Below are 13,927 nucleotides of genomic sequence, written 5' to 3'. Positions count from 1 at the left end.
CTTTTTGAATGAATTAAATACACCATTGAAAGAATAACAAACAGAAATGACCCTATTTTTTTTAGTAAAAATGTGTAAATATGACCTAATTTCTGTCATCCAGTAAGGAAAAGGATTAACTTTTCTTTCCAATTTTATATTTTTCTTTCATCATTTAAACATCCATTGATGATCTTCAGTAACATTTCCAGAATTTTTCAACAAAAAGTACACATTTTTCATAAATTTTTACAAATCAGAAATGTGGCTAGTCTAAATGTGGCTGATTAACGTTACCATAACAACAATCCTATAACTTTAAAATGTTTATTGATGATTTATTTTAATCAGATATACTTCATATCATGAATATATATTGTTTTCATACTAATTTCACTTTTATAAATGCTTGAATTGACAAATATCCTTCTTTTTCAGCATTTTTCCAATTATGAGATCATGCATGTTGCCAAGGCAACCAATTTTCTTAGCCAATCAGTAAAACTGGCCTACCAAACAACTTAATTTGTTATGGAATTGGTTTCTATTTAGCCAAAGGGGGTTACTTTAAAGTATATATTTTGAATTTCTATTTTTTTTTCACTTTCCAGCTAAAGCTTGATGCTTATTGGCACGGCCTCTTTAAAAGGATCGACATTGCTCTTTGAATAAATGTCATGTTGGCTTGCCATATTGTCATTAATTTTCCTGGATCAGAACAATTTCCATTGGGTTGGGCCTGACAGATCGTCCGAATTAATATCACAGGAGTCTGAGAATTAGTTGGACATATTACATAAATGGACCCACCAGAGTGTTCATAGGGCCACTTTTAGCGGCCATCGTCTGTGTCTAGATATAAAACCGAGAAAAAAGGGGTAATATATAATATAAACTTTATCAAATTATCAGACCCCTGTGATGATGAAATCAAAATGTATACTTTAGATACCTGTGTTCTGTCCTAACATTACGTGTGTTCTGTCCTAACATAACGGATATTTGTACTTAGTAAGTTACTTACCAGTATTTTGCAATGTCCGTACATTTGTAATGGAACGACCACCAGGATTCGCGCGTAAGTAATTGATATTAACCAAAGAGGAGGTATGCATCGGTACATTTATACCAACCTGGGCACGTGCAGGTTGTGAATCCTGAGCCGTGAAGCGGCGAGGGATTCACACTGCACGTGCCCGGGTTGGTATACCGATGCATATACCTCCTCTTCGCTTAAAATATATGCGACGAAACAGTCGAATAGTTAGCGAGTCTCGGATGAACCAGAAAGTGCAGGCCGAGTCGAATCCTTGAATCAATTGACTTTTCTTTTTTGTAAAAATATAATTTCCCAATATAAAATTTGATCGTTTAACTCAATCGGAACCCTTCCGCGATACACATTGTATATGTAGGACATGACTAGTGATTGCAGGACCGGGAACATTTAAATGAAGTAAAAACTGAACAACGAATAACACAGACCACGAATATGGAACTCGCTGCTTTACAAAATACAGGTGTACATATAAAACAACATTTTAATAAGATTGCGTATCATGATTTGATATCAGAATCGTTTTTTTAATTATGAAAACGAAATTAAGAAATCGCTTGTGTTTTTGTGTCTGTTTATCGATTTATTAAAACAATACGCTAAAAAGAAATAAACGCTTAAAACTGTATTGTTTTCTATCAATTATACGGACATTCATGTATAATATATATTTTTCGAATATTATGAAGTTTTTTTAATACCATACGCATATTATTACTTATTATTTACTCTTGCGATTTTTAAATAATGATGCAAGAAGCTTCCGTTTCTCCAATATTGATTGTATGTGCCCCTGTGATCCAGGCCCCATGCAGCCTTTCATATAACAAACCCCTGTGGTCTTACTCATGTTCCATATAGCCTGGAGGCCAGGGATTATGGGTAGGGCCTCCAGCCTGACCCACCGCTAGGAATTATGGGTAGGGCCTCCAGGCTAGTGAAACATGTGCACGCTGTTGTTAGATCGTGGACTGGTATACCGATATGCTTAGAAAGGATTCTAGTCACAGGGACTTGGCGTGAATTATATCATAATACTCTTTAAACAAGTGAAGGATAGGGATGACCCGCGGGCACAGGGATCTGAGAATTATTTACAGATTATATAATTATGGACCCACCAGAGTGCCCTAAGACCATTTTAGAACTTTTAGAGGTCTAGATCAAAAAAAAAGTATAAAAATCCTACTTTATATGGTACTCGTATATAGTACCATATATAGTAGGATTTTATCGGGTTTTTCCATCTAGACCTCTATAAGGTCTAAAATGGTCTTAGGGCACTCTGATGGGTCCATGATTATATACTCTTGGATTATATACTCTGTAACTAATTCTCAGATCATTGTGGATTATCTATTAAGCAATCTTTCATATGCTTTCAACGGCGACAGTATTCGAACCTGACTCAATTTCAATAATCTTAGATAATTAATGTCAATGGCGTTTATGAAAGCAGTTTGTATCTAGATTTCGGTTTGATGCTGCGACTGCAAGTGCATTCTCCATACATGAAATTAAAGTTGCATGCTATTTTGATTACACATTCAGTTGTTTGTGTTCTTTATCGTAAAACCAGCATAGTGTCTGAAACTAACGTGTCAATTTTACCGAGTAATTTTGTTGATGCTGTGACATCACGAGGTTGTATTTCATGGGTAGCCAACCACGGGCGTTTCCAGTCTGAAAAAATAATCTGACAACATGTGGTGGTAATATAAATAATATTACCAAGACATAAAAAATGTATAGAATAAAATCTTTATCAAAACAAAAATGCGTGCGCCGGTGTAGCCAACGGACGCCAGCAAATTATATATATAAAGAGTTGCTGTAATAAATATAACGGTATATGATAGGTTTCAGGGGCGTTCAAGGGGGGGGGGGGGGGGGGGGGGGGATCAAGGGATTCTATGTACTATTTAAAAAAATGTCTCTTAAAAGATCAATTTGTTTATATGTCTTAGCGAGACAATTAATTCATTTTTTTATGTTACACAACAATGTGCCGATGGTGTGAAGCCGGTATATTCAGATCGAGTAGGGTTGCATAATGTTATGACGACACAATTATCATTTCTAAATGCAGGTAGCTTTAAATCGAAAAATTACCATGTTAAGAACGCTTTATAATCATTAAAATTTATCGTAAAACTCATCTCAGCCATTCTAAATCGTAATTTTTTTCCCGGGGGAGACCCCCGGACCCCCCTAACACCAAATTCTCGCGCCTTTGGGCGCTCGCAAATACATCAAAATGCATCGTAAAACTCATCTAAGCCATTCTAAATCGTAATTTTTTCCCAGGGGAGACCCCCGGACCCCTAAAACACCAAATTCTCACGCTTTCGGGCGCTCGCAAATACATCAAAATGCATCGTAAAACTCATCTAAGCCATTCTAAATCGTAATTTTTTCCCAGGGGAGACCCCCGGACCCCTAAAACACCAAAATCTCGCGCTTTCGGGCGATCGCAAATACATCAAAATGCATCGTAAAACTCATCCCGGGGGTCACCCTCAGACCCCTAATAAAACACCAAAATCTCGCACCTTCGACGCTCACACGCTAATTTGGCCAATTTGCGTATTCGTTAATTTCCTTTTAGCGACTCCATTGTCTATAAATGTGTACAAGGATTAAATTTAGTGATATATGAAAAATGTATATAAAGCATACATGGTTGGGAGTTGAATTAATCTCCTCCTGTAGGTGCGGCGGGGGGGGGGGGGTTACAAAATATTGAGGATCTTTGCCCCCCCATGACGTTTCATCTTCCTACGCCACTGGGTTTACTGGTTTACTAAGCGCCTATCGGACATCGTCGATACTCCAGGGGTTACTATCACTGACGTTATATCCATCCTTGGATTATATCATAGTTAAATTGGAGCCAGCTCAGGAGGGAAAAAACTGGCCAATCACAGGCCTGTACAGACTTCCTTTGAAAATTACTGAGAGAGAGAGAGAGAGAGAGAGAGAGAGAGGGGGGGGGGGAGCGACACGTACAGTCAACCACTGTGTACCGTTTAAACATTTCTTTGATGTACATCAAAGGATCAAATTATCCCTGTATTCCAGTACTTTTGATTTCAGTATGAGAAAGTCTAGGGTTGGATATAACGTCAGTGATATAGTAGCCTGGAGTATCGAGGATGTCTGTGGGGTAGCCATGTTATACAGCCTCAGCCAATAGGATTGTAAATCAATTATAAACCAGTATTACAATTAATAGAAATATATTTATCTCAATAGAAAGCTTATTATTTAGATGTACATGTACTGTATAGTGAATTAGTAATGCATTTACATTGATGATTAATACATGCTAGTTGTCTACAACATTCGAAGTCTTGCTGAAATAGATTTTTTACAAAAAGTTTTTGATGCAAAATGTTACGGAGACGTTATGCAGTAAATAAAAAAAAAGATTTTTTTTTATACAATAATGATTCTATGATTATAAAAATTACAAATACATTCTTCCGGTGTAGAGTATGATTTTAACTGACTCTTTTATCTAGACTCTAGCTGAAACAGAGATTTCTGGATGAAACCTCTGAAACGGTCTAGAGACACAGGCGTTTGGCTCTATAGACATTTTTCTCTATATATACAGTGTGTAACACAATATTTGTATATAGAGAGAAAGATGTCCATAGAGCCAAATGCCTGTGGTTGAGTCTATATAAACTAATTCTCAGATCACTGTGACCTAGGCAGTATCAAAAACGTTACCGAGCATTCGACTTCGGAATTTTTTCTAACATTCCACAAATAGATTTTTTCCATTATTTTATTTAATGTTTTGTAAATGTCTTGTCCAGTCACGTGTTTCAACATGTGCGAATATCCAAAATGATACATGAATTTCGAGACACGCACGCACAAAAAAAAGAAAAGTATTCGTGTAAGGTAAGCTCAAACAATATAGATAGATTCACTCGTAAAAAAATCCCATCCAGCAATAGTTTTCTCTTGTGTTAAAAATGTAATGTTTTTATGGTTGTCGAATGCCGGCAGTTCCAATATATATTTTGAATTTTATTTTATAATTTCATTAGTTTCATATTTAAATTGAGATATCATAAGAAACATGTGTAAAATATGGGCATATGAGTCAAAATTGTCACTGTTACTTTTATTTTTGTTTCGGGCAGTTATTGTTAATCTAAGAGCATTAACATGTAGGTTAAGTCACAGTGAGTTAAGCCAAGGATTTATAAGTGTAACTTATACGTCCTTGGTTAAGCTGATACATTACTAAACTGGATTAAAACCCCTTCTGATAAATCAACCGATAGTTCTGTCTTATCGATTTGCAATGTAAACTTTTCCTCATCTTACCTTTGAAGTTGACTAAGAAAATTTCCACTTACTCAAAAGCCCCGCAACACAAAAATTGACAGTACACTATATATATTGATTTTCTGAATGTAGTAGCGCATGATTTCGTTTCGATATTACGTATACGTAAGGCAAGTTAATTCCGTAATATATATAAACGGTTACCGGAAGTATCGCTATGAAAGGATGGCGGGAACATGGCCGCTGTATTGGAACTCCTTCTGAATCAGCAAGTTACCTCTGAAGTCGTAATTTTCTGGTTGAAAAATCGATCGGATCATGTAAGGATTACATCTTGGTTTATTGATTAGATCCCTTCTATGCTCAAAATAATCTATCGATAACGCAAACCGTGTCGATAGATAGGCCTAGTCAGCTGTCATGCATTGACATTTTTGCTTTTATTTGCATGGTCAAGGCACTTGTGCTATTCACAAATTACAAAGCTTATTGATTTCTAAATCTGGGCCTTTCCAAATAGCATTTGCACAAAATTGAATTATTTCAATTTCAATTGAAAATTGAAGATAGGATGTGTTTAAAATCAAAACTGCGATAGGCCTAAATGCAGTCGAGTAAAAACTGAAGTCAAAATGCATAACTCTGCTGTACAGACCTGATTATTCAGTTGTTTACTTGAATGCATGTCCGGAAAATATAAATGAATTGATACATCGATATCGGTGAATCATTACACTTCTAGTAAGAACTAAGAAACCATCTGTACGTATGTGAATTCCTTGATTTAATTCTGTCCTGCTGACTATAGCTAGTTTATTGCCACTTTATAATGTATGGCTAGTCCTGTGTTAATTATTTCCACACCCTTTACAATAACAACATCAATTTTAACATTTTATATTTCAGAAAAATATACCAAAGCAATTGAAAGATTATTCAAAACTTGACCAAGAATTTGTGCCATTTTTTCTGAATTATCTTCGAGACCAAACTCTTCATCTTCTCCAATCCAATCGTTCTGCCAATCCATCACCAGCTAAAACACCATCAGCTCAAAAACTTGGGAAAACTGTTCATCCTCGAAGACAAGATGGAGGTAAGAGGGTGCAGTTATTTGGATCAAGTCCAGGTGATGGTTTAGAGGATATCCGGGATACATCAGCTTCTGTATTTTCACCTAATGTTTCTATTGATTCACCTGGAGTTTATAAAAACACTCCATCATCAGCAGAAAGATCAGGGCGAGGTAAAGGACATAGAACTCCTGGCAGTAGAGACCAGCACCGATCTCCTCACTGTGGCAGTAGGCAGCTAAATGCCACACCCGACAGCCATGGTCAGCGAGCTAAACAGAGGTTTAGTCTTGGAGAGTTTATTGTCTCCCCAGATGCGGACATTAATCAAAATACTAAAAAGAACTCGCCATATTCTACAGGACGGAAGGACCATTCTTTTGATAATTCACCTTCACCTTTACCAGTTAATGGTGGAAAACGATCCAGTGGAAAGAAGCGTCATTCAGCTAATAAAGCAGACCTCACAAAACTGTCCCCAGCCCCTGTGTTTAGTCTGAACAGTATCAATGATTTCCCACCAATGGGAGGGGACACTGATGATGTTAGGTGAGCCTTAATTCCTCTAGACTTGGTACAAAGACATACTCCAAATGAATTCATTTTAAATAGCAATTCTGACAAGGAACTGAATAGTGAGTAATGGCTTAACTTTTTCCTTTTTCAAACTATTTTAATAAAAAAAAACCTGATTAAATACTTTTAACTGTTGATAATTTTTTAAGGGGAATCGCCTTTATTTATAACCCCATTTGTGTTTTATAAAATATTAAAGAGGATATATAATATTAGTGTTACCAACATTAGCTTGATCTTGCTTCTTAGTACAATTTCATATGCACTATTACGTAGGTCATGTCATCTATGGTTACAGACATTTGGTATCTTCTTTTTTCTTCTTTTTTTCCCCCAGAAAAGTTGATCAGAGGGAGGACTCAATACTTTGTACACCTTACATTAAAAATTCACCAAACTTTGATGTAACACCAAGATGCAACTCCAAACCGTCTGTGATAACTAAATCTCGTAGAATCAGTTTTACTACTTTAACTGAAGAGAGCATTGATTCGAACCAAGTGCCTTCTCGACGCATCAAACCCACACCTATCCAGGGTAACAAAGCATGGCATAACAACAAGATTTTTCTGAACTCTGCACAAAACACAACTGAGAACAACACTTTTGCTGGTGAAACTACAGGAGTGACCGATAGAAAAGGTTCTCTCTCAGAGGAGCGTGAACTGTTGAGGTAGGTTCCCTCACAGAGGATTGTGAACTGTTTGGTAGGTTCCCTCACAGAAAAGCATGAACTGTTGAGGTAGGTTCCCTCACAAAGGAGCTTGAACTGTTGAGGTAGGTTCTCTCACAGAGGAGTGTGAACTGTTGAGGTAGGTTCTCTCACAGAGGAGTGTGAACTGTTGAGGTAGGTTCCCTCAAAGAGGAGTGTGAACTGTTGAGGTAGGTTCTCTCACAGAGCGTGAACTGTTGAGGTAGGTTCTCTCACAGAGGAGTGTGAACTGTTGAGGAAGGTTCCCTCACAGAGGAGCGTGAACGGTTGTGGTAGGTTCCCTCACAGAGGAGCATGAACTGTCGAGATAGGTTCCCTCACAGAGGAGCATGAACTGTTGAGGTAGGCTCCCTCACAGAGGAGCGTGAACTGTTGAGGTAGGTTCCCTCACAGAGGATTGTGAACTGTTGAGGTAGATTCCCTCAAAGAGGAGCATGAACTGTTGAGGTAGGTTCCCTCACAGAGGATTGTGAACTGTTGAGGTAGATTCCCTCAAAGAGGAGCATGAACTGTTGAGGTAGGTTCTCACAGAGTATTGTGAATTGTTGAGGAAGGTTCCCTCACAGAGGAGCGTGAACTGTTGAGTTAGGTTCCCTCACAGAGGAGCGTGAACTGTCGAGGTAGGTTCCCTCACAGAGGAGCATGAACTGTTGAGGTGAAGAGGAGCGTGAACTTTGAGGTAGGTTCTCTCACAGGTTGTGAACTGTTGAGGTAGGTTCTCTCACAGAGGAGCGTGAACTGTTGAGGTAGGTTCCCTCACAGAGGAGCGTGAACTGTCGAGGTAGGTTCCCTCACAGAGGAGCATGAACTGTTGAGGTAGGTTCCCTCACAGAGGAGCGTGAACTGTTGAGGTAGGTTCTCTCACAGAGGATTGTGAACTGTTGAGGTAGGTTCTCTCACAGAGGAGTGTGAACTGTTGAGGTAGGTTCTCTCACAGAGGAGCGTGAACTGTCGAGGTAGGTTCCCTCACAAAGGAGTGTGAACTGTCGAGGTAGGTTCCCTCACAGAGGAGCATGAACTGTTGAGGAAGGTTCTCTCACAGGGGAGTATGAACTGTTGAGGTAGGTTCTCTCACAGAGGAGCGTAAACTGTTGAGGTAGGTTCCCTCACAGAGGAGCATGAACTGTTGAGGTAGGTTCCCTCACAGAGGAGCATGAACTGTTGAGGTAGGTTCCCTCACATTTTGAATTATAGGATAGTGAACTGTTGCGGTAGGTTTCAGCACAGAGGAGCTGTTGGGGTAAGACTACAGGAAAAGTTCCCATACAGAGGTCTGATGCTAGGGCACATACACTTTTAATATGCAATAAAGAACATAATCAAATATCAATATTTTCATATGAAACACTAGAGGTGTACAATTCACCGATGCATTGATGTATTGCATCTCTTGGTCGTACATCAATGCATTGTGTGCAATTCATTAGTATTGCAATACCTAAAAATAAAAATTGAACAATTTGGATTATCTTCCTTGTTCAATGTCAGCTGTATGTTTGTTAACAAAATGGAGGAATTCCACGAGGAGCACAACAATAAGCTTGTGTCAGCGCCTGTGGCGCTTGCTGGTCTTATTTCAAGTTTCTGTCTACTAAATCATGGGGAAAAACTCATGTCCTTTGTTATGTTGTTTTGAAGCACATTATTATGATAATAGTAATACTGGACACAGGCAATACCTATAGCTATATATTCTCTAATAAGGAATAGATTAAAAATGATAAGAGAGGGATGGTACCTTATTCTGTACAAGTAAAGAATGTCTTGTTAAAGTTCACTTTATTTGAATTGTAGAGCTGACAGGTGCCAGATATTTGCACAGTTTACCTGACCTGAACACATAACTATTAACAGTTTTAGTGGTTAAATTGGTTTGTATAACAATGTTATAGATCCTGATCTGCATAGAAAGCAGTTATTTAATGGAATCATGGTTTGAACCGATTTAACCCATTTCATTATTACGAACTTGAAGAACTCTTAATGAACATTAATTTAATAGTAAAACAAAGCAGTTTTGAGGATATTTGCAACAGATTTTCACATAGATTAGTTGAAAATAACTCTTCTTACAGGCAAGAAAAAGCCAAAAGACTTAAGCAAGGAGAACTGGTAAAACTCTCTGGGTCCCCAGGTGGTCCTATGACACCCTCAAAGGTGTTTGAACGGTCAAACTCTGTGTTGGAGATAACAGTTGCTGACCCATCATTTGTAACACACCAAGATAAACTGGATGTCCTGGCAGACCTCTATTCCTCATGTCTTAAAGGTTTGATGAGCCTTATACTACATACGGTTGTTAATTGTTGAAGGTTTTCTAGTCAAATGAATTGCATGTGATTGTTAACCTTTGTTACAGGTTTGTTATTATCATATATAGTCATGGATCTTAGGAATCTTGCAGTAATTAGAATTCATGAAATATTCTGAATTTTGCTTCTGCATATCTTGTAGATAATGATAGTATACAAGGTATTTTAGATTTTCTCCAAATAGTTAATACGTTTCTACCAAAACATTTCTTTCCTGACATCCACATGGGGTTTTTTTTCCTACAGAAGTTATTGTGCATGTGTCTCAAGCGAGTTTAATTACAATCATATATGCATAATATAATTTAAATATTACCTATCCGAATCTTTGATTTGATTCTCTGCTGTAGACAACCTGCTGCCCAATCTTGCCGTGGAGATTTATTTTGTGGTTCAGCTGATGACATCCAGAAGTGCTGATGTGGAGCTGGTCTCCAACACTGGTGGGCTCGGTAAGACATTCACCCCTGAAGACACATTCAAACTCCTGATTCAAAGGCTGGAATGGTTCATTATTAATATTCAGGGTTGAATGAGTTAACAGGGTCTAAAGATTTCTTGAAAGACAATTGATTTATTAGCCCACCATCATCAGATGGTGGGCTGTTCAAATCGCCTTCCATCTGTCTGTCCGTTAACAATTTTTGTTGACACAATTTCTCAGAAAGCGCTTAAAGCTGACAATGCAAGTTTTAACGAAATATTTTTTTTTCAAAAATTGTTTCTGAGACATACCTAGTTATGACAGTGTGGTATCTAAGGAAGTGGCAGCCATTTTTCTTTTGCTCTGCTTAGTAACCTTCACTGGCCAACCCCCTATATAAAGCACGGGACACTTGACACACGTGTATCATTCTAAACATGTCTTGTCTCAGATACACATGCCCCGATATTGCAAATAACAATGTCAAATTGAAAATAAACACTGCACTCACCTGACAATAGTTCATTGAAGTAATAGATGAATGTGTTGTCAGCTAAATCCCAACATATGTCCAATACGAACTAATAAAACACTTCAATATACAGTAGGTTTTACACGTACATGTAGAACGACACGTGTGTGTTATTGATAGTTGTCGCTCGTTCGGGTCAGGTACGTAGTCACGTGTATATGGTCAGTTGAGTGCATCGGGTACGATGATATACGTGGAGATATGTGGACGTATTATTGTTTGGATTTCTATTCACTTGCGTTGGAATTTTATTTTGAGAAACATCTAAATGACAACTTAGAGGAGTTGACATGTTTTCTTGCTAAAAAAAGTTCCATATAGTTTTACAGGTGAGGGTTTTGTTTACCTATTTGTAGGTGATATAACCTGTGGACTGCTGGGTGTATAGGTACATGAATGAGCGCACGTGTGTCGATTCACGCGCTTTATATAGGGGTCGGTGAGTCGTCGGAATGTAAAACGAAAAATGGCTGTCTTCAACCGGGGAATGTCTCATAAACGATTCTTGAAAAAACGTGTATACATATTTAAAAAAAATCATTTTAATAATTTTAACTTGCATTGTCAGCTTTAAGGATCTTTCTCAAAATTTCATATGTAGGTTCCTCAAGTACCCTAGTTGTGCGTATTGCATTTTGGAACCGATCAGTCAACAAGATGGCCGCCAGGCAGCCATCTTGGATTTTGATAGCTAAAGTTTGTTACCGCTTTTTCTCAGAAAGTTTTGAAGGGATCTTTCTCAAATTTCATATGTAGGTTCCCCTAGTACCCTATTTGTGCTTATTGCATTTCGGAACCGATCGGTCAACAAGATGGCAGTCAGGCAGCCATCTTGGATTTTGATAGTTGAAGTTTATTAGAGCTATTTCTCAGAAAGAACCGAAGGGATCTGTCTCAAATTTCATATGCAGGTTCCCCTATGGACCTAGTTGTGCATATTGTATTTTGGGACAGATTGGTGAACAAGATGGCCGTTAGGCCTCCATCTTGGATTTTTAACCCAACATCATCAGATGGTGGGCTATTCAAAGCTTTTTGTCTGTGGTCCGTTCCTCAACAATTCTTGTTATCGCTATTCCTCAGAAAGTACTGAAGGAATCTGTCTCAAAATTCATGTGTAGGTTCCCCTAGGACCGTAGTTGTGTATATTGCATTTTGGGACGGATCGTCAACAAAATGTCCGCCAGGCAGCCATCTTGGATTTTAGGTCACCATCATCAGATGGTGGGCTATTCAAATCGCTTTTTGTCCGTGGTCCGTCCGTCCTTCCGTCCGTCCTTCCGTCCGTCCGTCCGTTAACAATTCTTGTTATCGCTATTTCTCAGAAAGCACTGAAGGGATCTTTCTCAAATTTCATATGTAGGTTCCCCTAGGGCCCTAGTTGTGCATATTGCATTTTGGGACCAATCGGTTAACAAGATGGCCGCCAGGCAGCCATCTTGGATTTTGATACTTAAAGTTTGTTATCGCTATTTCTCAGAAAGTACTGAAGGGATCTTTCTCAAATTTCATATGTAGGTTCCCCTAGGGCACTAGTTGTGCATATTGCATTTTGGGACCAATCGGTTAACAAGATGGCCGCCAGGCAGCCATCTTGGATTTTGATACTTAAAGTTTGTTATCGCTATTTCTCAGAAAGTACTGAAGGGATCTTTCTCAAATTTCATATGTAGGTTCCCCTAGGGCCCTAGTTGTGCATATTGCATTTTGGGACCAATCGGTTAACAAGATGGCCGCCAGGCAGCCATCTTGGATTTTAATACTTAAAGTTTGTTATCGCTATTTCTCAGAAAGTACTAAAGGGATCTTTCTCAAATTTCATATGTAGGTTCCCCTAGGGCCCTAGTTGTGCATATTGCATTTTGGGACCAATCGGTTAACAAGATGGCCGCCAGGCAGCCATCTTGGATTTTGATAGTTAAAGTTTGTTATCGCTATTTCTCAGAAAGTACTGAAGGGATTTTTATCAAATTTCATATGTAGGTTCCCCTAGGGCCCTAGTTGTGCATAATGCGTTTTTGGATCGATCGGTCAACAAAATGGCCACCAGGCAGCCATCTTGGATTTTGATAGTTAAAGATTAATATCGCTATTTCTCACAAAGTACTGAAGGGATCTTTCTCATATTTCATATGTAGGTTTCCCTAGGGCTCTTGTTGTGCATAATGCGTTTTTTGGATCGATCGGTCAACAAAATGGCCGCCAGGCTGCCATCTTGGAATTTGATAGTTAAAGTTTGTTATCGCTATTTCTCACAAAGTACTGAAGGGATCTTTCTCATATTTCATATGTAGGTTTCCCTAGGGCTCTTGTTGTGCTTATTGCATTTCGGAACCGATCGGTCAACAAGATGGCAGTCAGGCAGCCATCTTGGATTTTGATAGTTGAAGTTTATTAGAGCTATTTCTCAGAAAGAACCGAAGGGATCTGTCTCAAATTTCATATGCAGGTTCCCCTATGGACCTAGTTGTGCATATTGTATTTTGGGACAGATTGGTGAACAAGATGGCCGTTAGGCCTCCATCTTGGATTTTTAACCCAACATCATCATCAGATGGTGGGCTATTCAAAGCTTTTTGTCTGTGGTCCGTTCCTCAACAATTCTTGTTATCGCTATTCCTCAGAAAGTACTGAAGGAATCTGTCTCAAAATTCATGTGTAGGTTCCCCTAGGGCCGTAGTTGTGTATATTGCATTTTGGGACGGATCGTCAACAAAATGTCCGCCAGGCAGCCATCTTGGATTTTAGGTCATCTGACCTAAAGGGTCAGGATGACCTATAGTCATCATGCACCGTCCGCCGTCGTCCGCCATGCGCCGTGCGTAAACTTTTCATTCAAACAACTTCTTCTGAATAACCGTACGGCCCAAAGTACTCATATTTGGCCTGTAGCATAATTGGATGAAGGACTATCAAAGTTGTGAAAATAAATGACCTTGACCTACTTTCAAGAT

At 38.6% G+C, this 13,927-nt stretch overlaps 2 protein-coding genes across 2 annotated transcripts in view; one reads left to right on the top strand and one right to left on the bottom strand.

Annotated features, from left to right (window-relative positions):
* LOC138319755 (uncharacterized) overlaps positions 1-1,135 on the bottom strand; it is a 32,040-nt gene extending 30,905 nt beyond the window's left edge. The window contains exon 1 of the mRNA XM_069262888.1: positions 1,004-1,135. Within this exon, the coding sequence (XP_069118989.1) occupies positions 1,004-1,094 (91 nt within the window). The 5' untranslated portion in view covers positions 1,095-1,135. The remainder of the gene's footprint in view (positions 1-1,003) is intronic.
* Positions 1,136-5,546: 4,411 nt separating this feature from the next.
* The window catches only part of LOC138319204 (codanin-1-like), a 57,137-nt gene continuing 48,756 nt past the window's right edge, over positions 5,547-13,927 (top strand). Inside the window, exons 1-5 of the mRNA XM_069262187.1 lie at positions 5,547-5,664; positions 6,251-6,966; positions 7,331-7,666; positions 9,781-9,974; positions 10,368-10,469. Of these exons, the coding sequence (XP_069118288.1) occupies positions 5,581-5,664; positions 6,251-6,966; positions 7,331-7,666; positions 9,781-9,974; positions 10,368-10,469 (1,432 nt within the window). The 5' untranslated portion in view covers positions 5,547-5,580. The remainder of the gene's footprint in view (positions 5,665-6,250; positions 6,967-7,330; positions 7,667-9,780; positions 9,975-10,367; positions 10,470-13,927) is intronic.

The sequence above is a fragment of the Argopecten irradians genome, chromosome 3 (genome assembly GCF_041381155.1).
Source record: "Argopecten irradians isolate NY chromosome 3, Ai_NY, whole genome shotgun sequence".
Classification (NCBI taxonomy): Eukaryota; Metazoa; Mollusca; class Bivalvia; order Pectinida; family Pectinidae; genus Argopecten; species Argopecten irradians.
This window is presented reverse-complemented; position numbering and strand designations above follow the sequence as displayed.